We start from the raw sequence: 26,853 nt of genomic DNA on the forward strand, positions 1-26,853 counted from the left end.
AATAAAAAATGTTATGCAAAATATTATTTTATTTTTAAATTATTTTACTCATATTTTTAATTCAATCCTCGTTTGTCTAAATAATCACCTTTAGTTTGATTTCGTTTTCTGTAATGTTGTTCAGTGCCAATTTCAATAACTTCATGGGGAGTTAAGTTTGTATACGTTGAAACAAAATACCACATTTGTTTTTTAATATTTTCATCTTCATCTGACTGTTCTATAAATTTACCTATTTCTCGAATATATTTTTCGGTTTTATCTTGTTTCATTTTTTCTTCAAGATTTGGATGAGTTTTGATATATTTTAACTTTTTAATTTGTTCTTTAACATCATTCATTTTTTCTAAAATAACTTTTTGATTCATTCCTTTTTTCCATTCTTCTTCTTTTTTCTCTTCTTCAGCTTTTTTCTTATTTCTAATTTCTTTTCTTTTTTCTTTATGTACTTTCTTTCTTCTAATCAAATCTTTTCCTTCTCGAATAATAGTTTCAGCTCTTCTTTGAATATGAGTTATAGTAGCTCCAGCAGCAAGAATTTTATCAATTCCACTATTTTCATCTTTTTTTAACTCACTCCAAACTCCAACTCCATTTTTTTGAACTGCCAATACAATTTGTTGGTCATATTCATTTTTCCATTCAAATCCATTTGCCCATTGCGGTTTTTTAATTTCAAAAGGTAATTGATTATTATGTCGTTTCATATATTTTACAAGAATTCCAATTGTTTTCATTTCTTCATTCTTAGTAACTAATTCAAATGGAAGAAATTTTATTCCTTCAACATACATTTCTAATTCTCTAACATTTCCTCCTTTTGAATCTAATTTACTACAAGCATTAATAATTCTTTCCATTAAATTACGAACAATTTCTTCTAAATTATCATTTTGTTTTTTATAACTACTACGTACAATTGTCATAATATCGTCTATTCTTGCAAAACCAAATCTTTTCATTCCTCGAAGTACTCCTCTTACTATTTTTTCATCTACCTCTTCAATAATTTTACGTTTTTTTCTCTCATTTTTCTCTTTTTCTTCTTTAGGTTTACTAATAACACCAAGTATTTGTTCATCTAATTTTCTTGCTTCTTCTTTATCTTGTTGAGTAATAACTGAATTCCAAAATTCATTAACATTATTTCCTCCACTAATAGCAAAATTTTCTACATTAAATGCACCTAATAAATCATTTACTCCACTACTTTCTTCTTTTCCTTCTTCAACATCAGCACGTTCTAAAATTTCATCTATATTAACTTCTTTTCTTTCTCCATTATCTTTATTAAAAATATCTTGTGCACCAAATTGAAGAATTTTTTGTAATTCTGACTTATCAAATAATTCATTTCCATTTTTTTTTCCTTTTTTTTCCATAGTTTGAATAATTAAATGGTCTAATACTAATTTTTTCTTTGCACTAAGTAATATCTTTTCTTCAATAGTTCCTTCAGTTGCTAATCTATAAATATTAACTGTTTTTTCTTGTCCAATTCTATGACATCTTGCTTGTGCTTGTAAATCATTTTGTGGATTCCAATCAGAGTCATAGATAATAACTGTATCTGCTGTTGTTAAATTAATTCCAAGTCCCCCTGCTCTTGTAGATAATAAAAATACAAAATCTGTAGAATCTTTTGCGTTAAAATGATCCATAGCTCTTTGTCTAGCTTCTCTTCCCATAGCTCCATCTAGTCTTTGATAATTAAATCCTCTAAAATGTAAATAATTAGATAATACATCAAGCATTCTAACCATTTGAGAAAATATTAAAACTCTATGTCCAGTTTCTTTTAATTTTACTAATAACTTATCTAATAAAATCATTTTACCACATGACTGAATAAGATTTTCTTCATTTTCTGAATTCATTAATTCATTAATTAAAATTGGATGATTACATAATTTTTTTAATTCCATACAAATATTCATTAATGATGTTTTTTGTTGTTGTACTGCTTTCTTTAATGCATCACTATTTTTTGTGATAATCCATCTATAATATTGTTTTTGTATTGGACTTAATTCAACTCTTAATATTCTTTCTTTCTTTGGTGGTAATGATTTTTCTACATCTTTTTTCATTCTTCTTAATAAATATGGTTTTAATTCATTATGAATTTTATTTATTTCTTCTGTTCCTTCAACTGAATATGTTTTTTCAAATTCTTCAAAACTTATAAATTTCTTTGGATGAAGAAAATGTAATAAACTCCATAATTCTTTTAAGGTATTTTGAAGTGGTGTTCCTGTTATTAATAATTTATTTTCAGTTGTAGTTCTCATTAATACTTCATATAATTGTCCTTCATTATTTTTTAAACGATGTGCTTCATCAACAACAGTATATTTCCAATGAAATTGATTAAAGACATCTTGATCTTTAATAACTAATTCAAATGATGTTAACAGAACATTAAATTTAATTGTTCCTTTTTTATTTCCAAACATTTCTGTTTTTCTAATAATTGCTCTACTTTCACCATCCCCAGTATAAACAACACAATTAAGTTTAGGTGCCCATTTATTAAATTCTTTACTCCAATTACTAATTGTTGATAATGGAACAATAACAAGAAATGGTCCAATAATGTTATAATTATCATATAAATGTCTTATAAAAGTAATAGTTTGTACTGTTTTCCCTAACCCCATTTCATCTGCTAAAATGACGTTAGTGTTTTGAGAAAAAGCGTATGTTATCCAATTTACTCCTTCTATTTGATAGTCTCTTAATTTATTTTTTACTTCTGGTCCTTCTACAAATTTGATAAATTTTCTTGGTAGTGGCGTACATCTTTTTTTTTCTTCCCATTCTTTAATTCTTTTATGATACTTTTCTATTTCTTTTAAGTCATTTTCTTCTCTTAAATCACTTTCTTTTTCCCATGAACATTCACCATATTGTAGTCCAACCCATTTCACAAAATACATAAGTTGTTTGTCTGGTCCTTCTTGTTCATCAATAATACGTTCAACGTTTTTATATCCTTCAATAACTTCTTTTTGACTCTCCATCTCTACATTAATTGCTTCAATATCCTCTTTTGGTGCTCCAATATAAAGTTCTGCTTGTTTCTTAATATTTTTTATAAAATTCTTTACTTTAAGAAGTCCTTTCATTTCAATACTCTCTTCAAAATTAATCCATGTGTTATGTCTATATGAAAAATTCATCCATTTAATTTCAAATTCTGCATTATTTTCAAAATCAAAATTAAGTATTTCTTCAAATCCAATTTCTTTCCCATTTTTGTTTCTATAATCTAAAACTTTGTCAATAGTATCTCTTAAATATGATATTGGACTATATGCCTTTACTGGTGTAGTAATTTTTTTCTTCTTTGATACTTTGAAACTACCTTCAAATTCTCTATCAAAATCAATCATCCCAATATTTTTTCTTTCTCTTAGTCTAGTTTTTGGTCTTTCTAATATTAATTCTTCTTCTTTTTCACTTTCTTCTTTTTCTAACTCTTCACTTTCACTATCTTGTTTTTCTTCTACATATTCTTCACTCATATTTCCATCATCTGCTTCTACTGGAACTCTTGTTTTTGTTTGGTCTCTTTCTCTTAAATGACGAACCACTGGATTACCAATACCTAATTCTTCTTGAACTTTTAAACCTTTTTCTTTTTTTGTGGAGATTGTTTCTTGAACGTTTACATCATCTTCATCATTATCTCCACTTTCTTCGTCCATATCAACAGATATACTTTCATCACTACTCTCTATTTCTTCCTTTTTTTCATCTTCACTCATTCCATTACTATTTTCTTCTTCTGTTTCTAACAAAGTGATTCTCCGTTCAACTTTTGGGTGAACTGGACTATTCATCAACAATCTGAAAATAATAAACCCTTCTACGTCTTTATTTTAGGTTTCTTTTGTATTTTGGTCATCATGAAATAATAGTTTTAACAAAACAATACATAGTTCAATCAACAATCAATTATTTCTCTTAACGAACTTCAATTTTACTTATAACTGATATATTTTCTCCTTTTAATAAAATTGTTCCAATCTTTCTTCTAGTATTAGTTTTTAAATATACCTCTTCAGTGTCTGTGAGAACTAAGTTTATGTATTGGTCAAATCCCTTAAAAAATGAATGTCTTATTGCACCAATGTCTTATTTAATTTATTCTAATTAATATTATAAACAAACAGATAGCGTTCCTTCAATCCTTAACGCTGTATTTTCAAATAACCAAATAGAAACTCTTTGTTTATGCTTTGCTAAGTTAACTATAAATTTAACTGGTAATATCATTGCTTTTGTCATTTTAGTACGATTCATTCTTTCTTTTAATAAATAAACTTTTGATAATTTTAAGATGAAAAAATTTTCTTAGATTTTTTTAATCTTTTTCAATTATTATGCTTTACATGACAAATAACCTTTTATAATAATTGGTAACATGCCTCAGTCAATAATTTATAATCTTTCTTAAAAGAAGAAATACTCTGGATTTGAGCACAATTGTTTAATGTTATAAAACGTACGTTATCTCCTAGAGCTAGTGATGTAATTGACTGACAATCATTAATAGTAATACTTGATAATGATTGAAGTTTTTGTAGTTGAGGTAATTCAACCAAACAGGGAAAGTCTCTCAGTTGGAGTGTTTTTAAAGAAGAGGGTAAATTTAAAATAATGCTTTGACACTTAGAAATCTCTAGTCTAGTGAGTTGGTTTAAATTAACAAACCCCTTCATTCCATCATTATCAATGTCATTTTCATCATAAATAAATCCCGAAGAAATAAATTCTTTCAAACGACTAGGAATTTTGAGAACTCTTTTTCTAGACTCAAACGCAATTACTTTAAGACTTGTCAAATTTGATAAACCCTTAAAATCATAATGACTTTTCCTCTCACCAAATTGCTCACTTAATGTTAATTGTTTTAGAACTGACATTTTATTTAGTAAATTTTCATTTACACTATATAAAACAGTTGCATTTTCAACTTCTGAGACTTGTTTAAGATTCATTACACAATTAAGACATATTGCTCTTGGAAAATAACGTATAAACAAACAATTAAGATAATCCTTATATTTTGCTTCATCATCAGAGTCTTCAGACACTGTACATCCAATGCCAGTGATCACTCTATTAAAAGAATAAAATACTTTATTGTCATAAAGTAAATCATAGAGGCTATCATAATTTTCATTGCAATCAATAACTAATTTAACGTTTGAAGGCTTTACTTCCACTATTTGATGTAAGGTATTATTGTCTTGAATTCTATTAATTTCAATATAAATGTTAAGACTGTCATTGCACTTACTTGAAAATAAAGATTTAATTAACTTTTGATGGTCACTTAGAGTTAATGATAATGATGTTACCTTAATTATTTTCAATGAAGGAAGTGAAAGTAGTGAACTTAACACACTTGCAAGATATTTTGATATCTTAAATAAAGTTGATGCATCAATGTTTAAAATTTCAAGCTTTTTCATTGAAAGAAGAATAGGCAATAACTCAACACAATTTGGAATCAGAGAAGGAATAGTTAAGGAATAAATGTCTGTTGAAATTTGTTCTAAATACGGGATATAAGGAACATCATTTGGAGTATAAATAATATTGTATTGTATTTCTGGATTAATTTCTTCATCTCCAATTATATCAGCATATCTTTCAAGACGAGAAGTGATCTGCCTTGCATTAGGGAACAATTTTAATGCTTTTTGTGTAAAATTCCCTTGATAATCAGGAATTTTCGTGATTTTTTCTAATACTGAGAAAAATCTTTGATTAACAAGTTTAAGCGGTAAAATATCTTCGATTGTTACGTACTCTATTACTTTGTTTATACTATCATCATCTAACTTAAAATATGATGTAAAACTTGTCATTTTGCTTCTCTAAAATTAAAAAATGATTTTTAAAGATGTTTCAATAAAATTGCAAAATTACCTATTTTCATCAAATACTTTTTGTTTCTTCTAAAGATTTTGTTACTTTGAACTAGCTTTTTTAAATAAAAATATTAAGAAGAAAATGACACAAAGCTCAGGAAATAATGAAAAATTGATTTATTATTTTTTAGAAAACAATTAAATAATTGGTTCTCTTAACATATAAAAAGATCTTAAAAACATTGTTTTACTTTAACAATGAGTAGTGTTTGTTCTTATTAGTCGTCAACTTTAGATTTTATACTTTTTTGATTAATTAACCAACGTTACAAGAATAATTAAAAGACAAAATTAATTCATTGATTTAGGCATTAGATGAATTTGCTAAATCTTCCCTTGAGATAACTGCTTCTGATATTATTTATGATGAAGAGATAGATTTTGTTGGAAGAGGTCAATTTGGTTCAGTATATCGTGCTCAAATTAAAGGTCTTAATGTTGCTGTAAAAGTTTCTCATGAAACTAAATTCAGTACTGATCAACTTAAATCATTTGTCACAGAAATGGATTTAATGAAAAAATGTCATCATCCAAATGTTGTATTATTTATTGGTATATCCATTGACTCTGGAAGAGTTATGCTAATTACTGAACTTCTTGATGGTGATCTTGCTCAATTAATTCATCGTCGAGATGAATCACTTCATCCAGAAATTTATAGTTGTGTTTTAACTACTGAACTTAAACTCAATATTATTGAGCAATGTTGTAAAGGAGTTCAATGGCTTCACAATGGTATGAATTTAATTCATAGAGATATTAAACCTGCTAATTTTTTGATTGATACTTCATTTCATGTTAAGGTATGTGACTTTGGATTTGCTGAGATAGATACTAATCAGACTAAGCAAGCCAAAGGTTCTCCATTGTACTGTGCTCCAGAAGTTTGGGAGAAAAAATGTGAAAAAGCTGTTGATGTCTATGCACTTGCTATTACTATGTGGGAGTTGTTTTATGAAAGACTACCTTTTGAAGAATTTTTAAAAGACCCAGATAAATTCAGAACATTCATTTCTAATAAAGGAAGACCAATTTTGCCAAATACTTTTGAAAAAGGAGTGATCAAAAAGGGAGAAGAAAAGGCTATGGCAAGTACATTAATGAAAATGCACCAAAAGTATGGAGACCTTGCAAAAGCCATACCTGATTATATTGAAAAAATTATGGAATGTGCATGGGAACATGATCCTACAAAAAGAATTGATATTAATATAATGGTTGATATGGTTGATGAAGCTAAATTGTCATATACTCTTGGAAAAAAATCTGCTTCTGTTTGGTGGAAAAAATATTTTTCATGTAAAGGGAATGATATTGAAACATCTGTTCCTGTTTCTGATTTTATTGATGCATTAAAAGATACACATGGAATAAAAGACTTCGATCAATACATAGCTGAACAAGTATTGAGTGATAACAATGAAGTTTCAACAGCCTTTTTTGGTCATTTGATTCATTTATTTGGTGTTTTTTATAAATCTAAAGATGTATTTAAGTCAATGATTGAAACGATACAATCAGATTGGTTTTTTAATACATTTACAAAAGATCAATCTCAAGCTCAATTAGAAGGTAGAGTTGATGGAACGTTTTTGATTAGAATCTCAACAACTGACCCAAAATATCCTTTTACACTTACTAAACGAACAAATGGAAAAACTACACATTCTAGAATTGAACGAGTGTCACCTTCTAAAGACAAAATTAAATTTATATTATCTTCTAAAACAAAGGTGTATGAAGCAAATTCATTAAAAGAGTTAGTAGATATGATGAGAAAAAATAAGTTAGTTAAAGAAGCTTGTCCAAGAGAAGAAAAGTTAAGTGAATATTAATTTATTTTCCTCTACCACTTTTTTGGTTATAATTTTCTTATTAAACAATAAGAAATCATTAAAAATAAGAAAGATTTAAATTAAACCCTAAAACAAAAAAAACATAATTTACAAAATTCCTTTTTTTTTCATTATTTTTTCTCTGTTATTTCTTAGATAAATTAACTTTGAAATGCAGGGAAAAAATAATGTAAAAAACACACTTTTTTCGTCCCTGCACCAAAGCTTTCATTAAATGAAAACTGTGCAACCAGACATAAAACACTACCACTTAAATTTATTACTTATTGAGCGTTAGTTTCTTCAGCAACTTCTTCTTCATCGTTTTGGACATTGAAGAATTTGAGTTCAAATCCGTCTTTCTTATCAGAAATAACTCTCAACCATTCTCTAAGATTATTCTTCTTAAGGTATTTCTTCATAAGATATTTCATATATCTCTTGCAAAGTTTAGCAGAGGAAGTAGTAATAGTAACTTTCTTATCAGCAACTTTAACTTCAATTCCTTTGGTGTTACCAGCTCTTCCTTGAACCTTAATGGTTTGTCTGAAGAATGTAACAAGTTTCTTTGGTTCAATGAAATCAGTGCAGTTGGTTAAATCAATAGTGCAACTGAATGTCTTTTCTTCAGTCTTATTGATCTTTTTCTTTTCAACAAGAACTTTATTGGCAGCTGGAGCTTTAATAGTCTTGGACATCTCTGCTATTTAATTTCAGTTTAACCCTCTTCTTTTTATAGTTCTTTTTATGGTTTTTCTTTTAACTTTAATTTTAATATCTTTAACTATTGTTATTTTATTCTTAAAATGTTATTTGCTCTATAACAAAATTATGTTTTTCTTATTTTTTAGAATTTAATGAAATTTCATTTCTTCTTTTATTATTAGATTATTATTTATCATTAAATAATATTTTTCAATATAATTTTTAACAATTGAGTTTTGTTTATTAAAATTATAAAATAACAATATTATTAATAGTATTAAATAGTTATTGTTATTGTAAAAATAATAAAAACAAATAACATTTATTAACATGATAAAAATAATACTTGATTTGATGTGTTAATAACGTGTATTTAACTATTTAAACATCATAATTTGAACTTATAAACATCAAATTAAATTAAAATGGAAGAGTTAATAAACAAGAATAATCAATTAATTAAAGAAGGAGTAGAAACACTTCCGCACATTCAACATTCAATTGATGGTGTTACTAAGAATTATCAATATTATTTAGGAAGTATTAAAAAGAGGAAGAAACAAGACGAAGAAAGAATGCAAAGAATGAGAGGAATTAAAGAAATGAGACAAATAGAAGAATGGACAGAAAGAAGAATAACCAATGTAATATTTGACTCAGATATTGATAATTGGAATATTAATACATCAGTATTTGGTCAAAGAATAAAGGGTAAAGAACATATAATAATTATTATTGAAGATTCAAGAGGAAATAAATTTGGAGGATATGTTAATTCTAAAATTGATAAAGTTGGTCAATGGATATATGATTCAAAATCATTTGTATTTTCATTAGAATCAAAAGGAAGAATGAAAAGAATGATGAAATTTGATATTAAAGAACCAGGACATGCATTTTGGTTAGATAATCAATCAAATAATTATTTGTTTGCATTTGGATGGAGTGGTGATATTCTTGTTTGTAAAGAAAATTATAAAACAATATCAAGTTGTAAACAATGCTCATTTGAATTTGAAGGAATATCAAATGCACTTTGTGGAAAAGAATACACAGAACCTTTCACACCAGAGCGAATTATTGTAATTGAAATGAAATGACTCAATCTTGGTTTATTTGAAAATGAACTAAAAAAGAATAAAAACAAAACAATGAGGAATATGAAAATTTCATTCATCTAAAATGAATGAAATGGTAAATTAAAAATGGAAATAATTCATGGTTGATTTATTTTATTTCATTTGAAATATTCACACCCAATGAGAGTGTTTTTATTAAATAAGAAAAGAAATAAGAATAAAAGAGAAATAAGATTTGAAATTGACATAGTTACAGAAGTAAAAGAATGTGTCATTAAAAACATGATGGATGACATAGAATATTGATTTTATAATAACCACATATACTCACTAGAACCAATAGACAATATTCTTATGATATGGTTATTCTTCCAAATAAATGAACCAAAGAAATCAATTTTATTAATACTTAGTTGATTGTTATTTATTTATATGGATAAATATTTAATAATGCACTTAATTTATCATTAAGACTTAGTTAATTTAATAACCAATAACTATTAATGAACTGTTATATAAAAGAGTATATTGAATATCATTGTTTAATTTTCTCGTGGCGTTTATTTAATTGAATTTTGTATTATTCATAAATATAATTGTTGATAATAATATCAGATGATTTAATGGTTATTTATTAGTACAATAAATGTAATAAAACTAACGTTATAAGTCATTAAAATTTAACATAATGAGCCATAAAATAACACTAGAAATATGAACTATAAGAAAAATAAAATTCATAAAATAAAATTTGGTATAACAACACTCTACTTATCATAACATTAACACTATTAAGAGATGTTTAGAGAGAATAATTAAATTGTATAAACTATTTTGAATGAGATAGTTTTTTTAATTGAAATTAATCATTAAGTAAATGCAGGGAGTTAAAAACGATGTTAACTATCTATATAATATTCTTTTAAAACTTTAATGAATTTATTTATGTTGGGTGATTATTTTTAAGACTTAGAATTATGATTATAAAAAATAGTCACAGTAAGAGTATTTGATAATTATTAAAATAGAAAATGAATGAAAATACCATCAAAATAAACATCGTAAGTAATATTTTATTTTAATTTAACTGCTATTCCATCAGAAAAGATTGTATTTTTAAAGAAGAGTTTAGTAAATCTAAAGACATGAATAATCGGTTGGTGAAGAATAAAAATAAAATAGAACAAACAATTTAACTTTTAGTGGATTTAACAAAAGATTTGGAATGAGTAATTTTTTTGGATCAAAACAATCTCCATATTCATCTTCATATACAATAATGCCATTGTCTTACCACGATAGTTTAAACAAAACGCACCACTATATAAGTCTAACATAACATTAAATCCACAAGAACATTGATGTGAATGATATTCTAAACATTTTCTTTTAGTACAAATAACTTTTCCACAATAAAGACATACTCTTGATAAAAGAACGTCTGAAATAAAAGAATCACAACTATCACATTTACTATAACAATACTTTTTTAATACTCCTTCAAAAGTCTTTGGTAATTCAATAAATGGGATGTGTCGTGGAATGGTTGGTATAAATGTATATTGATCATTTCCAGTTGCATGGTCAATATAATTTATTGTTTTCAAAAATGGTACTTCATCAGTCATTGGAATATTTTTGATTATTGGTTCTATTAAATGAATACAATATTCAAATGAAATAGAAAGTTTATTGACAGCGTCTTCACAACTAAGACAATCAGATAATCCATTAATATTCATATTATTTAATCTAGGTTTAATGAAGTTAATTTGTTTATGAGATAATAAAGATGGTTTTATTTTAGCAATAATACTCATAACATTATTAACTTGTTGAATATATGCTGGTTGAATATCTTGGTTATAAAGTCGTAAAATGATATAAAGATAAAGTGGTGAATTTATGTTAGAATATTTAATGAAATCATCTAAATAACTTTTTAAATTGATTGTTAATGATTTTAATGCAATAAATAGTGATTTTAGAATATCAAAATCATCTTCATGAATATCAACTTTTTCAAATTGAGCCAATTCTAATGATTCTAATGTTGAAATCAAACAAGACATTAAGACATTAAATATTTTATTCTTATTATTATTAAATGCAATTTTAATTAGACTATATTTTTCATTAAATGTATTTTCATTAATAATTGAAATTTGATTACTTAATGGTAAAAATAATTCAAATTTACTTTTACATATTGGACATTGTGTATATTGATTAATTAATTCCATAAAACATTCTTCATGAATGTGGTGTTTACATGTTGTAAATACAGTTTCTGAATCACTTTTTCCACCTTCTTTTTTTCTTTGAATTAATACAGCAAATCCAGGATCATAATAAATAAATCTTCCTAATGGACTTTGTTTAATTGATTGACAAACAACACAAAAATCTTCATTTTGATCTTCTAATGATGATTCTTCAATAATATGTTCATTTAGTGTAAATGTAGTTTGTTTTTCATTCATTTTTTTTAATACCTTCTTTTTCAATAAATCTGCTTTAGTTAGTTTAGTAGTTTTTACAGGTGATGGAATAACTGTACAAGACTCAAATTTCAATAATTTTCTTACATTTATATTATTTATTCCTTTTATAAATATTTCAAAATCTTTAATTTGAGTATAATTATTTTTTAATATTTCTGTAATTGAAGTAACATTTTCTTCATTAAATATACCAAGACTTTTAATATCTTCTGTAGAACAAATATTATTTTGTATTTCAGAATTAATGTCAGTAATTAACATAAGAATAAATATCATATTTTCATTAGATAATCCTTTTTTAATGATATTCCAGAAAAGAGATGATGTAATACAATTAAACAAATCTTTATTCCAATTTAATCCTTCAAAATAATATCTGTTATTTTTTAATGATTTATCACCAAATAATGTATTTATTTTTAATTGTTCTTGAAGTTCAGGTTGTAAGAAAGGATATAATGGATTTATTCTATTTAACCATTCTTCTTTTAAAACACCTTTTTTAATCATTAATTCATCACATAATTGATTAATATTTAATTCACAAAAAGGAATAAGTTCAGATATGTTTGTTGGATGGGATTCTCCTGTCATTATTATATGTGCTATAATATTTTTAATGAAAGATTCATCATTAAATACTTTTTTAATTAATGGAGTTCTATTCATTTGAATTAAAACACTTAATAATATACCAAAATTATTTGTATTAAAATGAGAATTATTTAAATCAATAATTTCATTTGTTGGTTCTAATTCTATTACATTAAATATAACTAATAATGTATAAATGAATTGATCTATTGTAATATATTTTAACATTAATTTAGAAATGTTTAAGTCTCCATTTAACATATGAGGTAAAAAAAGATTAATATAAAATGTATAATGATATTCAACATCAATATTATTTCTTACATAAACATTACTTGAAAATTGATGAATAAATTGTAATGAAATAAATGATGTTTCACATAATAATATTGCATCTTCATTAGAAATTGAAATTTTATCTAATTGGTTTTTATTAATTAATTTTTGAAGAATTAATAAATAGAAATAATTAATTCCTGATAATGGTGATACTTGTTGATTAATTCCAACTTTTCTTAAATGAATTTTAATACCATTAATATTAATAAGAGGAACATTATTTAAATATGTTTTAACATGATTCATAAGTGTTTGATGAATGAAATTAAAATGGTTATTATAAAAGTCATCAACATCAAAAACATCTATTAAACTAAAACATAATAATGTTGAGTATAAAAGAAGAAAAGCATATTCAAAATGATCTGGATCAGTTTCATCATGTTCTCCTGTTTTTATATAAAATGGAAAAAGATGTGAACAACAACAAATAAGTTCTAATACTTTAGAGAATTCTTCTAATGAACATTGATATTTAATTCCATTATTTATTAATCCATTAATATAATCAAGTAATGATTCAACATTTTTTAAAACATTGTCATGAATTATACCAGAAGAATAAATTTTAATTGTATTAATAAAGATGTCTATCATTTGAATAAATCTTCCTGATTTAAAAAGAGAATATTCAGCAATTGATTTGTCATAAATGAAACCTGAAAATATAGATTCTAATCCATTATTTGGTGAATAATCAAAATAAACTGATGCAAGAGCTAAGTCATAAATTGAAGTATAATCAAACTTCATTTCAGATATATTAGTAAGAAATGAAATAAGAAAAGTAAGAATAGAATCAGGAAGATGTTGATGAACAAAAGATAATTCAAAATATCTTTGAAATAAAGTTAAAGAATGATAGTTATATTTATTATAAAGTAAGGAGTCTGATGGAAATAAATATTTTTCATTTAATAATGAAATAAATAATTTATGAAAATAAGGAATATTATCAATTTGACATAACACTTTAAATATCATATTTAGTTCTCCATTATTATCTTTTTCCATTAAGAATGAAATTGAATATTGAAATAATATAGCAAGTGATTTTAAACAATAATTTATTTCTTTTGGAATTATTTCTTTAATATTTCCATTAAATTTATGTTGATGTTTATTACAAAATCCTTCTTTTTTCCAATATTGTTCATTCCCACAATCACATGTATATTGAGACATAGATAAATATGAATAATAAATATGTCCTTGATGTTTTGTTTCATCAAAACATTGACAACATATACAACTTGATGGAGTTTTTTCACATGTCTTACATCTATATAATAAATGTCTTGAATCAGAATTTCCTTTATTTCTACATCCTTCTTCTTGAATTAGAGAAGAACATTTCTCTTTAATTTCTTTAAAACAAATGTCTTTTCCAAAAATCAATTTATAAATTTGATTTTCATTTCTAATTTGTTTAATAATTGTATAAAACGTTTCTTTATTCATATTTTATCTTCTTTTAATTGAAAATAAATAAAAAATTTTAAGTTTAAGTTTTGTACAAAAAAGAAAAAAGAAAAGAAAATTTAATCAAATTAAGAGAACGTACAAAATCATTTAATTGTTAAAATAAATCTTTCACTTTGGAATAAATTTAAATAAAGTAGGTGAGAAAATTGGAATTTTAGGTACTATTCTTCCTGTTTTATTTGCCTCTCTTTCTATTTCTACTCTTCGAATAAAATTTTGAATAACATATTTGTCTTGACTCATTGGAATACTTTCTCCAGCTAAACAACGAACTGTAAGTCCCCAATAATCTAATACTATATTCCAATATCGTTCTTCAAGAAATTGACCACCTTCCTTAGTGTATGAAATAAAGTTATCTAATATCCCTTTTCCTTCATAAAATAATCCTTTAAGTCCTTTTGATAAATCTAATGCTGCATCATTTCCTGTAAATGTATTTGATGTTGTTACTAAAACTTGTCCATTAAATGATTTGTCATCATTTAAAACAGGTGAATAATGAGCACAAGATACTCCTCCAATACAAAGTGATGTTAAAAAATCTGCTATTTCTTTTAATTTAAATGCACTAAGAGTTGGTGTTGATTGAAAAACAGTAATTCTACACCCAGATAATATTGTTAAGATCAAATGAGGAAGAAGTTTTGGCATTGTTTCAATAACATCATTAAATGAATATTTTGCTGAAATTTGAGAACGTAATGATGGTTGATATAAAGGAAAAATAGGTGGAAATGGAAAGTCATGAGGAATAGGTTTACTAAAACTAGAATTACATAATGCAAAATTACCCAGAGTAAGTACTGTTGATGGAGAAGTAATATTACTAAAATATGAATCATAAGAAGTATTAATATGTGAATTTAATAACATTTTTGATGTTGATGTTAATATTGTATTTAGTCCATTTTGAGATTGTAATGCTGCATTAATTAATTCACTAAATGTTAATGGTGATTCAAATGTTTGTGTTGTACCATTCCAATATGAATATGATATTTCTTGTAATTGTTTTGAACATTTTTGTAATTCTTCTTTTACAAATTTCGCTTGTTGACAAGAGAATTGTCTAGATTGAAGCATTGAAATACAAACTGTAGATACATATCCTCTCTTATTACTTGGATTAAATACTGAGAAATGAACGGACTATAATTTGTTAAAATAAATTTATACTTCTATTAAAGTATATTAAACAAACGATACAATGAAAATTCATAATCGAATGTGTTAAAATTAAATTTTGACGTTCTTTTGGTGGATTTTTTGGATCAACTGGAACATTTGTATCTGCAGAATAATCACATCCCATTAATACTCTAACAAGCTCTTTTTCTACTCCATTATTAAGTTCATTACTAAGTTGTTTAAAAATAACTACTTCTCCATCTTCTAAATCAAATTCAACAACAAAAAATCCTGTAAACATTGAAATATATTCAGATGGTGTTGGTTTATGTCTTGTTCTTCCTAATAATTTATCTGAACTATATGAAGAACTATAAGCACGTGAAGGGAGTGAATGAACAATATCATAGCTAATGTCTGAACTTGACATCTTTTATTTTTTTTTTGTTTGTTTTTTTTTTTGAATTTTCTAGTTTTTCATCTTTTTTGTTTTTACTTCATCTTAAATGCAATTAGATACTCTCTTAAATCAACACGAAGCTATAGCAAAAGTTAGAAATGCAATCAATTTAAATGACCAAAATAAAATAGAAGATTCTTTGAATTATCTGTTTACAAGTGAATTGAATTTGACTGATAAAGAATTAGAAGAATTATTTATTTTTCTTGTACAAAATATTGAGAAAGTACTTGATGTTGTAGTGTATAATGCAGAAATACTTGTTGTATTACATTCATTATGTTGCACAATAATAAAACCAAGTGTTTCACCATTTCTTGATTCAATTTATATCAATGCTTCCCCAAGAGATTTATTTCTCATTCACACATCAATGATTAATTATACAAATAATGTTGATACATTACTTCACTCACTTACTTATCTTCCTTCTATTCTTGAAAGAATTCCTAAACAACGTTTAAAAAAGTCATTAGAAGACACTTATAAAAATATTGAACAAATCATGAGTCTTATGAATGAAACAAATGAAAAAAAGAATGAAGAGATAATTCAAAGTATTACTGAGTCATTTATTAATATTCTTCAACCGTCTAAAGAAGTATTATACATTATATTACTTCTTACTAAAAATCAAATAATAAACAATTCATTGATAACTAAAATCAGAACATTATGTCTTAGTTGTACTAACTTACCAAATATCATCCTTTCATTTAATTTTCAACAATTACTCACATTCATAGGACTTGAATTACCTATTCCACTTATTCTCAATACTTCAAAAATATATCATATGATTGAAGAAGCAATTAAACATTGTAATGTATTTCCTCAACATTCAATTATTATTTTACAATACCTTATGAATTATAACCAAAATACTTTAGATGTTGATGTTGTTTCTATTCTACATAATTCAATAACATCTATCCAAACTGATGATATTTCACAACAAAGACAAGCAGCTCAATTATTTCAACTTTATATTCTCTCTCATAATTCAGAGTCTATTAAAAATTTAATTATAAAAGTATTTGATACTATTAAATATCGTCATTTATGGAGTTATATTCTTCATATCATTCGATTATTTATCTCCTTTTCCTTCAAAAATCCTAAATTACCTTGTTTTAATTGTCCATCATTAGTATATACTGAGATTGATGGAATTATCCATAAATTATTAAGTAATAATGAGTATATATCTTTAGACAAATTTGGGATTGTTGGGATTATTGATGAACTGGTAGATGTTGTAAGTTTTATTCATTTTATTTCGAGATATCCAATAATTCCATGTAACATAACAGATTATATCAATACACTCAATCAAATCTTATCAAATCTTCTTAATGTAAGATCATTAATGTTAAAGGGACTAACTCATGAAGACAAAGAACAATTAAAGAAAGCAAATGAAATTTGTAATATTACATCAGGAAATGAAAAAATGGAATTAGACATTGATGGAGGATTAGAACGTAATACGACACGAATAGAATTTGGAATATTTTCTTTACAAAAAACAATTAAATCATTACAATCAAAAATAAATTGAATATTCTTTATTTTTGTTTGTTTCTTTTTAAACGTAATTCAAATAAAAATTGAAAAGCAAAACTAAAAAAAAAACAAGTGATTGAAATGTTTCCTCTCTATCGTTCATATAAATTAATTCCTAAAGATAAATGTCAATTTAATTCTCCTATCAGTACAAATAGAATTAAATTAAAAGAGAGTATATTTTGTGTATTACCATATTTAAATATAAAAGATATAATACAACTACAACAAGTTAGTAAAGAAATCAGAAATATGATCCAAACTTCCTCCAGACATGGATTATTAGATAATCAGACTAATATTGATAATGAACAATATGATTATTATCGGTCTGAATTGAAATTAAATCAACTAACTTTTCCAAGATTAAAAACAATCCGTTGTTCTTATCAATTACTTTGTTCACTTCCTTCATTAAGTTTCTTAAACCTTTCTTTTGAAATTATTGATATGAAACTGAACAATAAAGATCAATATACCCTATTTCATTCACTTCAAAACAGAATCATCTCTATTGAACGATCAGAGTGGAATAATCAATTTACTCAACTCACTTCTCTAACAAAAATTGATTGTTATTTCTCAAGTGAATGTAATTTTATTCATTTAAAACAAATGAATAACCAATTACAATGGATATTAGTTCGTTGTCATTACCCAGAAATAACATTAATAAAAAAACATTTACTAAAATATCCACAACAAACTGTATTTATATTTGATCAAGCACATCATATGAAAGATAATGATTTAATTCTCTTTAAAGCATATAAATTTATAGTTACTGTAGAAGGTCAAAATAATATTCAAAGTGATAATGTCATTAGATTAAAAGAATTATGGTTACCAAATACAACTAATATTAATATGATTCAGTCTATTGTCAAAAAATATTGTGCTTTTAAACTCATATTATCAAATCCTTCAACTTTACAAACAAAATACAATATTTATGATTTGACATCTTTGACAGAAGTACAATCATTAGAAATACATTCTATTAATTGTAATGAAATTAAATTTCCATCTACCCTTACTGAATTAAAATTATTTTCATGTACTATTGAAAATAAACAAAATATAGTATTACCATTATGTAAAAGACTTATTTACAATGAAATTCATATGAAATCAAAATTTATTATTAGTAAAAATGGGTATATTAGTATCACAAAATCTGAATGGTTTATTGAAAATAAAGACATTCTCTATTTTGAAGGTAGTTTTATTTCTGATGATTCTACACAATGTATTGTTATTAAAGATTCACAAACAACAGAATGTACTGAAGACTCTGAAGACAAAATTATTTCTTCTTCTAGAACTAATTCTCAAACAGATTCTAATTTTTCTATTCAATTTTATAAACCTCCATCATCAAGAAAAATACCTATTTCAATTAATTTACAATATCAAGCAATTCCATCAACAATACCTAATATTCTATCATTAGAAAATTGTTTTCAATTGAATAATCTTAAAATTTCAACAATTATTCATCCAGACTATTCAAAATTTAAATGTCTTAAACAACTTCATTTTGTTAATTGTATCTTTAATGAAGAAATAACACTTCCAAAATCTACAACACAAGTAATTATAGAAAACAGTGATTATATAGAATTTAAATCAAATAATTTATTAAATATGAAACTCATTCATGTTAATATATTACCACTCTCAAAATATCCTACAACACTTACTTCACTCTTACTTAATAATACTCAAATTAATAAGACAATTGAATATTGTCCTCTAAAAACTTTATACTTAAAAGATTTATGTCAATGCCAAAACTTAGAATATCTTCCACATTCTTTGAATTATCTTCGGTGTGACTCTTGTACATTGACTTCTAGTCTTTTTCTTGATTCTCTTCATTTGACTAAGTTATTATTTTATAATGTAAATGGAATAGAAATTCTATCTCTTCCAACAACCATTCAACTTGTGAATCTCTGTAAATGTAAATTACTAAAACAAATTATTTTATCAGAAGCAACTCATTTGAGGAAATTTTATTTAAGGTCATGTGATGTTCTTCAACACCCATCTCTTCCACCTTCATGTATTGATCTTAACTCAATTGAACTTATTTCTGCTTCAGAAAAACAATTATTAAATCTATATAATTGAACTTAATATGAAACATTGAATTAAATTCAATTATTACTTTTTAAATTACATTCTAACTAACTATCTAAAATAAACCAAAAGAAAACAGTAAAAATCAATCAGATACGTTGTAATAACCATTCATCCATTCCAGTAACACGTAGTCCTGTGACTCCTCCAAGTTTATTAAATCTATAATTTCTAAATTTTTCACTAGAAAATATAAATGGAGATAATACACTAAAAATTTCATCAAAATGTTTTCCTTGTGTAATTTCATTAACAAGATCTTCAATACATTCAATAGTATCAACTTTACCTGCAAAAGCTTCTTTAACAATAGAATTACTTGTAATAGCAATAGGTTCTTGATCACCAATTTGAATTCTACCTCGTTTAATAATTAATTCTCTAATAGTTTCTGAATGAATAGGACCATAAGTAATATATAAATTAACTATTTTTAATTTTGACATATTTTCTGGTGTTCCAACAATAATTCTAGTTTCCATTGGTTGTCTTAATCCAAATCCATTTAATATTTCTTTAATTTCTTTAATTGCTGTTATTGGAGTTCTAAGTAACATAACAGCAACTGGTTCAGTAAATCCTCGTGGTGGTTGTTTAGCCATTACTTTAGAAAGAAACTGACTACGTGCTGTTTCATTCATTTGCTTCTTTTTAACAGCAACAATACGTTCAAGACTTAATTTAATGTGAATTTTTTTATTTTTCTTTTGAATTTTTTTCATTTGGTCTTTCATTTGTTTTCTTTTCTTTCTTTCTGACATGATTTGGTCAATAGTACTTCTTTTAATAATTACTTTTGTATCAGCTTTCTTCGGAATGTGGCTACTTGTTTCAGTCATCAAGGGTTTTTTAAAAAATAAATTCTTTTTTTTTATTTTTTCTCTAAAATAATTTGTTGTTGTTTTTTTTTAATGATAAAACTGATATTGAAAATATTAATAAATATCTTTCTCACTTGAATTAACAATATGTCTTAAGTGTTTGCATAACATTAGGATATTTTACTACTACTGAATGTGGTTTCCAATGAAGTAATTCTTTTTTCACTAAAACCACTTTCTTTGAACACTTTTCACGTAATGCCTCCATTTTAATGTGATTAATTGAAATAATTTGTGATCCTCGATATGGAGAAATACAATTTAAAGTATCTAAAGCACTTACACAATCCTCTTTTGTTATTCCTGTTTTTAAAGTAAGATCTTCAATGGAGGGAATTTCAGTTGAATTTAATAATTCTTCTGCAATTACTCCTGACCAATAACTTTTGAAACTAACTAATCCTAAATCACTTAATGGTTTCTCAGGACTTCCTGGAATTCCTTCAATTTTACTTAATTCATAACTCATTGAAATAAGCATTTTACCATATCCTTTTCGTTGATGATGTGGTAATACCATTAAACAACTTAAATTATACCCATCAGGACTAGCTTTTTCTTTTGAAAAATAACCAACAATATGATAATCATCACTTTTCCACTGTTCATTATAATTAAATTCACAAAGAACATAGAAATAGAATGGTTCTACATCATAATATAATGTTTTATGATCTAAAAACATTTTACTTAATAAACAAAGTGATTGACAAAACATTTTTGCTTCTGCTCCATCAACTTCAAAAAATGCTAAATGTCTTTCATCATCTTTATAAATTAATAATCCTGGTGGAAAATGATATGGACAATGTTCTCTATGTTTAATATAAGTATTTGCTTTAGACATATATTTAAGACAATGTTCACAAATATATAATCTTTCTGCATGTCCATATTCTCCAGGATATGGTGAAAAATACCAAACATTTAAATCATAATCTCCAATAGTAACATGTTGAATATTTTTTGTTCTTTGAAATATTTCATTTTCTTGTGGTGTTGTTTTATCAATAACTTCACTATCTTTTTCTAACATAGAAACATTTGATTGACGTAATGCTCTTGTCATTTTACGTTGACTAACTCCATCTTCTTTTGTTGTAGGTCTAATAATATTTTCTTTTGATGAATATCGTATAATATTATTTGCTGCTGTCCATTCATCTAATCGTTTATTATATTCTGTATATCTAACATAATATTCTGTATTTCCATTATGTTCTCTTGTTTCAAGAATTCTTGCTTCTCTATATGATCCTTCAGGATCTTCATGTTTATGACACAATACCTTTTCATTTATCTTAAATCTCAAGATATTACTCATTTAATCTTTAAAAATAAAATATCATTTCTTTTTTTATTTTTATTTTTTGGCTTTATTATTTAATTTTTTTGTTCTCACATTTACTTTTTTTCCTTTATCTTGAGATTTTCTGGTATTTTTTCATTTATTTTGTCTAATACTAAAAAAATTTTTTTAAGGGTTTTTAATTGTATGAAATTTGAAATATAAAACATTTTTCTAAACAAACAGAAATTAACAATTAGAAATACCAGCAACTGATTGACATTGCTTTGTAAAATAATCATCACATATCCCACAGAAACTTGATTTTGATGAACGACAATAACCACATGAATTAATACTACATAATCCTGGATCAGTATTTTTTGCACATGTTTTAAATGTTAATGTAGGATAATCAAGAAGGACAATTCCATTACATTGAAGACTCACTTTAACTACTGAATCAACAATGTCACCATGTGGAATTCCCATAAGAAAAGGATGAGATAAACAAAATAATTTCTGTGAGGTATTAAATGATAATCCATTTGGTAAATAAGGTTCACTAATTATTTTTGGTGAAAAACAATTCCATGATATTTGAGGCATAGTTACATGCCTTACTTCTACATTATCTGAAAGATGAACTACATATTGAGAATCATCTCCAAAATTTTTTCCTTCATAAAATGGTTGATATACAGTACAAAGAATAATAACTGCAATACAAATAGCTTGAAAGATTACTAAAACAATAAATGAATATTGATATGGAAGTCCAAATCTATATGATGCTTTATTAATAAAATAACATATTACTAATGATATTATTACACCAATAATATAACAACTAACAAGAGTTATTACATGATATCCAATGATAATAGACAGCATTAACATTGACATTAAAAGTGAAAAAACAATATACCACGTAATATATTGGGATAATCTCCATTTAAAATTGATATTATTTTTTATTGGAAAGAATGCCTTTTTAGTTTTTAAGAAATTCATTACTTCTGTTTTATTAATTAGTACAAAAATCCATAATATAATAGATAATAATATTGTTATTCCCATTAAAAAGTACATTGATGGAAAGATAATTGCAATAATTATACAAGTAATGGTACTAAACAAACAACTAAATATTAAAAATGATATTGGTCCAAATATATGCATCATACGTATTTTCCATTGAATGAATTTAGATTTTTCTTCTCGTTGGGGATTATTACAATTCATTTCAAATAATACTTTTTCTAACTGTGTAATTGCACAATCAACTTTCTTTGATACACCATTTATTTCTTCTATTTCTCTTAATCCTTGTGCATTATTATGTATTTCTTTTAATGCCTCAACAAGAAGAGGAATAATTCCTAAATAATCTACTGTCAATTTTCCTGTATCATCTTCTTTCACTAAGTCTGGATAAATCTTTTGTACATCCTGTGCAACAAATCCATATTTTTTATTATCACTATCATTTTTATAAGAATAAGACACTCCAACTAAAGATAAAATTCCATTAAGAGAATTGTGTATTTCTTCAATATCAGTTTTACTTCGTGCATCTGACCTTACTAAAAATCCATTTTCTGCAAATATTTCTCCAAGTACATGCAATTGTCTGAGATTTTCATTAATCTTTTCAATCTTAATAAAATCTTCTGGTGATATTTGGTAATCTCCTGTTGATGGAATTTTAATCATTTGTTGTATTTCATTTGTATTTATGTTTTGTTTTATTGGTGTTGGTTGCATTTCAATTCCAATAGGTGTGTCAATAGCAAGAGGTGCTCCAGAATATGATATTGGAACACTTTCTATTGAACGACTTGGTGTAGTTTCATTATTAATAACACTATTTGATGATGAATTAGTATGAATTTCATTGTCAAATGACTTTGAATTAGGGTCAAAGGCAAAAGGATATTGTAAATTGTTATCACCATCATTATTATTTATTATTATTTTTTTTTTAATTTTTGTTGGTGGATATTTATCTATCAATTTAATCATATAATCCTCACACAACCTTTTAATATCATCTTTTTGAGGAGATAACTTAAACGTTGTTAATAATAAATTATTTGGATTCTTTCCTGGTTTACTAAGTTCTGTTCGTAAATGTGCATCCCAAACATGTGCATAACAATTATATCTTGTTTTAGGTGCTTCTTCACATTTAGGAAATGTACATTTCCAATTTTTCTTTCTTTGATTTTGTGTTCTTGGAATTTGTTCACTTTCAACAAGAACAAGAGGAGGTGATGATTGGTTCATTTCAATAAAATCTGTTCAATTTTCAAGTTTTATGTTTTAATATTTATTTGTTTTATATAACGTAAATATTCATTAAAATTAAAAAAGAGAATAAAAATAATAATAATCTACGCTTTTATTTATTTATAAAAAATAATAGACAAAAGAAAGTTGGTATTGTTTTCAATAGTAAATAGTTTTATAGATATTAACTCATTAATTGAAGTTTATTATAATATATAAAGAATAAAAGAAGAAGTAATATAATAATTCTAAACTAAATGAAGGTTTACAGAAATAGTAATGAAAAGAATATTTAAGATAGAAGAGGTAAAGAGTTTTATAGTTATTAATTTTATCAGATAGAGTTATTGTTCTTCATAATGAGATTTATTATATTAATTTATAAAATAAAAACCAAAAAGAGTCATAAAGATTTTGAGAAGAAAATAAGGAATAAAAAGAAGAAGTAAAATAGTTTAATAAAGAAGATATGAATAATGATATAAATTAATAACAAAAATAGAATCTAATGTAAAAATAAAATGATAAAAATCAATCAATCATCTCGTTCAGGAGGAAAAGGAGAATAATTTTTCTTCTTTTCTATAATTTTCTTTTTTAATTCTTTTTTCTTTTTCTTAATTTCTTTTAATTTTTCAGGTTTAGTATTTTGTTTCTTTGAGTATTGAGGAATATAACGAGACCAATCTTCGTTTTTCATATTTTCGTTTTTCATTAATTCTTTTTTAATCATTAATGCCTTAATATTATAAATTGGATGAATATTGTCCATACAATCTTCTACTATCTTTCTAACCATTTTAATACCAGAAGGTGAACCAATTACACTTACTGTTTTACCTTGAATTAAAATAAAACATCCAGTTAATATTTCAATTGCTTTTTGGGTAGCTCCATTAGGACCTACTAAACGTTGTCTTCTTTTAACAAATCGTTCTTTATTTTTAATCATATTACCAATTTTTATAATATCACACCAATATTGGTCTTGAAGAACTTTTATTGCTTCTTGTGCTGGAACTCCTCTTGATAATAACTTCAACATATCACGTGCTTTAATAATAATGAATGGATCCCATGTTTTACGAGTTGTTTTAACTGTCATTATACCTTTAACTAAATCAAGTTCTCCTTTTAAACAAACTTCATCTAAAGCTTTATTTATGACATACCACATCCCTTTTAAATATGATTCTCGATATTTTGGAAATAAAATTGAAAAACTACTCTCTTCTAATAGTCCATTAGGATTGTCCTCTGGTTTAAAATCATTAACTTTCCATAATGGATCATTTGCACTCATCAACCAAGAACTGAATTTTTAAATTCTTTTCATTTTTTTTTTTTTAGGGTTTTTAATTAAATTTGTGTTTTTCTTTTTTAATAATTTTTAAGAAAAATTATTGAAGTTTTTCATAAACGTAATTTGATGATGAAAGCAGTTACTCAACTTATTTGGGGAAATGTAGAAGAAGAAATTCCTAATGAAATTTATAGAAATATTCAAGTTATTCCAAAAGAGGCACAAATATATTTTCCAGTTGTGCTTGATGAAGTAAGATTGAGATATTATAAAGAGACAACAACAAAACTCTGTTCAAGTAAGATTCAAATAGAAGATGATATTTTATTTATTATTCCTGATCATAAACTTAAATCAAATGAGTTACATTGTATTGAATCGTTTATTGAACATAGTGTTCCATATGTTGAAAGTATTCAATTGGTTAATATAAATAATGCAGATAATGCATTTTATAATTATTTACTCCCTCTTTATCTTGAAAACAAATTTCATGCTCAATTTGTTATTGATCAACAAAATAAAAGAATTATTTTTCAACAAGAAATAGAATGTACTAAAGAAGACATTATAAAATATATTAATTCTTTAAATGTAAAACCATTAAAACTTAATTATACATTTGATAATGAACAATTTCATTCATTTGCAATAAATGACTTTATTTCATTTGAGAATTTTAAAACACAACATTCATTTGAAATACCAATACAACCTTCTTTAACATTTATATTGAGAAAGTACAATTCTTTCATTAAAAGAGAAATGAAAAGGTATTGTGTTGTAGCTCAAAATCCCGAAATGATGAAAGGAAATTATCAATTAGGAGATAATCATATCACTTGTTATACTTTTAACTCTTTAGTAAAAGACATGTTCCTTAATGTACTTAATAGATATTGTGAACAAGTACAAAATTCAACACTTTCTTATTCATTTGATTATAGGTATATTAAGAAATTATGTAAATCATTTAACATACAATATCAAAATGAAATAGTTGCAATTAGGTTTATTAATTCAAGTAATTTTAAATCTAATTGTGTTTCAATGATGTATATTGAACAGAGTCAATTTGAAAAATATTTTTTAATTGTTAAAAAAATGGCTGAAGAACATAAGACATATCCTTTAGACTCTATTCAATTAACAAATGAACAACAAAATTATTTTATTCAGAAAGGGGTAATTTTTGATAAAGAGTCACATTTAATTCATTCATTTTCAAGACAAACTTCTACTGAGCTAAGTGCATATGAAAATAAATAACCTAAATGATTCTTTAAAATCAAAAAGAAAAA

General features: G+C 24.9%; 14 protein-coding genes across 14 annotated transcripts, besides 1 other annotated feature; 4 read left to right on the forward strand and 10 right to left on the reverse strand.

Moving 5' to 3' along the window:
* Nucleotides 1–56: 56 nt before the first annotated feature.
* EHI_141900 (chromodomain-helicase-DNA-binding protein, putative) lies at nucleotides 57–3,845 on the reverse strand (the record flags this gene model as incomplete). Its single annotated transcript, XM_649547.1, has 1 exon — nucleotides 57–3,845. The coding sequence occupies one exon, from the start codon at nucleotides 3,843–3,845 to the stop codon at nucleotides 57–59; it is 3,789 nt and encodes a 1,262-aa protein (XP_654639.1).
* A 124-nt stretch (nucleotides 3,846–3,969) lies between these two features.
* EHI_141910 (small nuclear ribonucleoprotein, putative) lies at nucleotides 3,970–4,308 on the reverse strand (the record flags this gene model as incomplete). Its single annotated transcript, XM_649546.1, has 2 exons — nucleotides 3,970–4,107; nucleotides 4,177–4,308. 2 exons carry the CDS (start codon nucleotides 4,306–4,308, stop codon nucleotides 3,970–3,972), a joined length of 270 nt encoding a protein of 89 aa, XP_654638.1.
* Nucleotides 4,309–4,412: 104 nt separating this feature from the next.
* EHI_141920 (uncharacterized protein) lies at nucleotides 4,413–5,882 on the reverse strand (the record flags this gene model as incomplete). The annotated part of the gene is made up of 1 exon (XM_649545.1): nucleotides 4,413–5,882. One exon carries the CDS (start codon nucleotides 5,880–5,882, stop codon nucleotides 4,413–4,415), a length of 1,470 nt encoding a protein of 489 aa, XP_654637.1.
* A 261-nt stretch (nucleotides 5,883–6,143) lies between these two features.
* On the forward strand, nucleotides 6,144–7,780 carry EHI_141930 (protein kinase, putative; the record flags this gene model as incomplete). The annotated part of the gene is made up of 2 exons (XM_649544.1): nucleotides 6,144–6,152; nucleotides 6,254–7,780. 2 exons carry the CDS (start codon nucleotides 6,144–6,146, stop codon nucleotides 7,778–7,780), a joined length of 1,536 nt encoding a protein of 511 aa, XP_654636.1.
* Nucleotides 7,781–8,046: 266 nt separating this feature from the next.
* On the reverse strand, nucleotides 8,047–8,478 carry EHI_141940 (uncharacterized protein; the record flags this gene model as incomplete). Its single annotated transcript, XM_642841.2, has 1 exon — nucleotides 8,047–8,478. One exon carries the CDS (start codon nucleotides 8,476–8,478, stop codon nucleotides 8,065–8,067), a length of 414 nt encoding a protein of 137 aa, XP_647933.1. The 3' UTR covers nucleotides 8,047–8,064.
* A 1,278-nt stretch (nucleotides 8,479–9,756) lies between these two features.
* Nucleotides 9,757–9,991: a repeat region.
* Nucleotides 9,992–10,772: 781 nt separating this feature from the next.
* Nucleotides 10,773–14,462, reverse strand: EHI_141950 (uncharacterized protein; the record flags this gene model as incomplete). The annotated part of the gene is made up of 1 exon (XM_649541.2): nucleotides 10,773–14,462. One exon carries the CDS (start codon nucleotides 14,460–14,462, stop codon nucleotides 10,773–10,775), a length of 3,690 nt encoding a protein of 1,229 aa, XP_654633.2.
* A 132-nt stretch (nucleotides 14,463–14,594) lies between these two features.
* Nucleotides 14,595–16,047, reverse strand: EHI_141960 (uncharacterized protein; the record flags this gene model as incomplete). The annotated part of the gene is made up of 2 exons (XM_001913454.1): nucleotides 14,595–15,638; nucleotides 15,691–16,047. The coding sequence occupies 2 exons, from the start codon at nucleotides 16,045–16,047 to the stop codon at nucleotides 14,595–14,597; spliced, it is 1,401 nt and encodes a 466-aa protein (XP_001913489.1).
* Nucleotides 16,048–16,123: 76 nt separating this feature from the next.
* EHI_141970 (uncharacterized protein) lies at nucleotides 16,124–17,638 on the forward strand (the record flags this gene model as incomplete). Its single annotated transcript, XM_649540.1, has 1 exon — nucleotides 16,124–17,638. The coding sequence occupies one exon, from the start codon at nucleotides 16,124–16,126 to the stop codon at nucleotides 17,636–17,638; it is 1,515 nt and encodes a 504-aa protein (XP_654632.1).
* A 257-nt stretch (nucleotides 17,639–17,895) lies between these two features.
* Nucleotides 17,896–19,779, forward strand: EHI_141980 (uncharacterized protein; the record flags this gene model as incomplete). The annotated part of the gene is made up of 1 exon (XM_649539.2): nucleotides 17,896–19,779. One exon carries the CDS (start codon nucleotides 17,896–17,898, stop codon nucleotides 19,777–19,779), a length of 1,884 nt encoding a protein of 627 aa, XP_654631.2.
* A 93-nt stretch (nucleotides 19,780–19,872) lies between these two features.
* EHI_141990 (60S ribosomal protein L7, putative) lies at nucleotides 19,873–20,627 on the reverse strand (the record flags this gene model as incomplete). The annotated part of the gene is made up of 1 exon (XM_649538.2): nucleotides 19,873–20,627. The coding sequence occupies one exon, from the start codon at nucleotides 20,625–20,627 to the stop codon at nucleotides 19,878–19,880; it is 750 nt and encodes a 249-aa protein (XP_654630.1). The 3' UTR covers nucleotides 19,873–19,877.
* Nucleotides 20,628–20,748: 121 nt separating this feature from the next.
* On the reverse strand, nucleotides 20,749–21,993 carry EHI_142000 (histone acetyltransferase, putative; the record flags this gene model as incomplete). Its single annotated transcript, XM_649537.1, has 1 exon — nucleotides 20,749–21,993. The coding sequence occupies one exon, from the start codon at nucleotides 21,991–21,993 to the stop codon at nucleotides 20,749–20,751; it is 1,245 nt and encodes a 414-aa protein (XP_654629.1).
* A 213-nt stretch (nucleotides 21,994–22,206) lies between these two features.
* On the reverse strand, nucleotides 22,207–24,246 carry EHI_142010 (uncharacterized protein; the record flags this gene model as incomplete). Its single annotated transcript, XM_649536.2, has 1 exon — nucleotides 22,207–24,246. The coding sequence occupies one exon, from the start codon at nucleotides 24,244–24,246 to the stop codon at nucleotides 22,207–22,209; it is 2,040 nt and encodes a 679-aa protein (XP_654628.2).
* Nucleotides 24,247–24,784: 538 nt separating this feature from the next.
* Nucleotides 24,785–25,552, reverse strand: EHI_142020 (RNA-binding protein, putative; the record flags this gene model as incomplete). Its single annotated transcript, XM_649535.1, has 1 exon — nucleotides 24,785–25,552. The coding sequence occupies one exon, from the start codon at nucleotides 25,550–25,552 to the stop codon at nucleotides 24,785–24,787; it is 768 nt and encodes a 255-aa protein (XP_654627.1).
* Nucleotides 25,553–25,678: 126 nt separating this feature from the next.
* On the forward strand, nucleotides 25,679–26,821 carry EHI_142030 (uncharacterized protein; the record flags this gene model as incomplete). The annotated part of the gene is made up of 1 exon (XM_645684.1): nucleotides 25,679–26,821. The coding sequence occupies one exon, from the start codon at nucleotides 25,679–25,681 to the stop codon at nucleotides 26,819–26,821; it is 1,143 nt and encodes a 380-aa protein (XP_650776.1).
* Between the last annotated feature and the right edge of the window lie 32 nt (nucleotides 26,822–26,853).

Source organism: Entamoeba histolytica, genomic scaffold (genome assembly GCF_000208925.1).
Source record: "Entamoeba histolytica HM-1:IMSS scf_1104750518443 genomic scaffold, whole genome shotgun sequence".
Lineage (NCBI taxonomy): Eukaryota > Evosea > Mastigamoebida > Endamoebidae > Entamoeba > Entamoeba histolytica.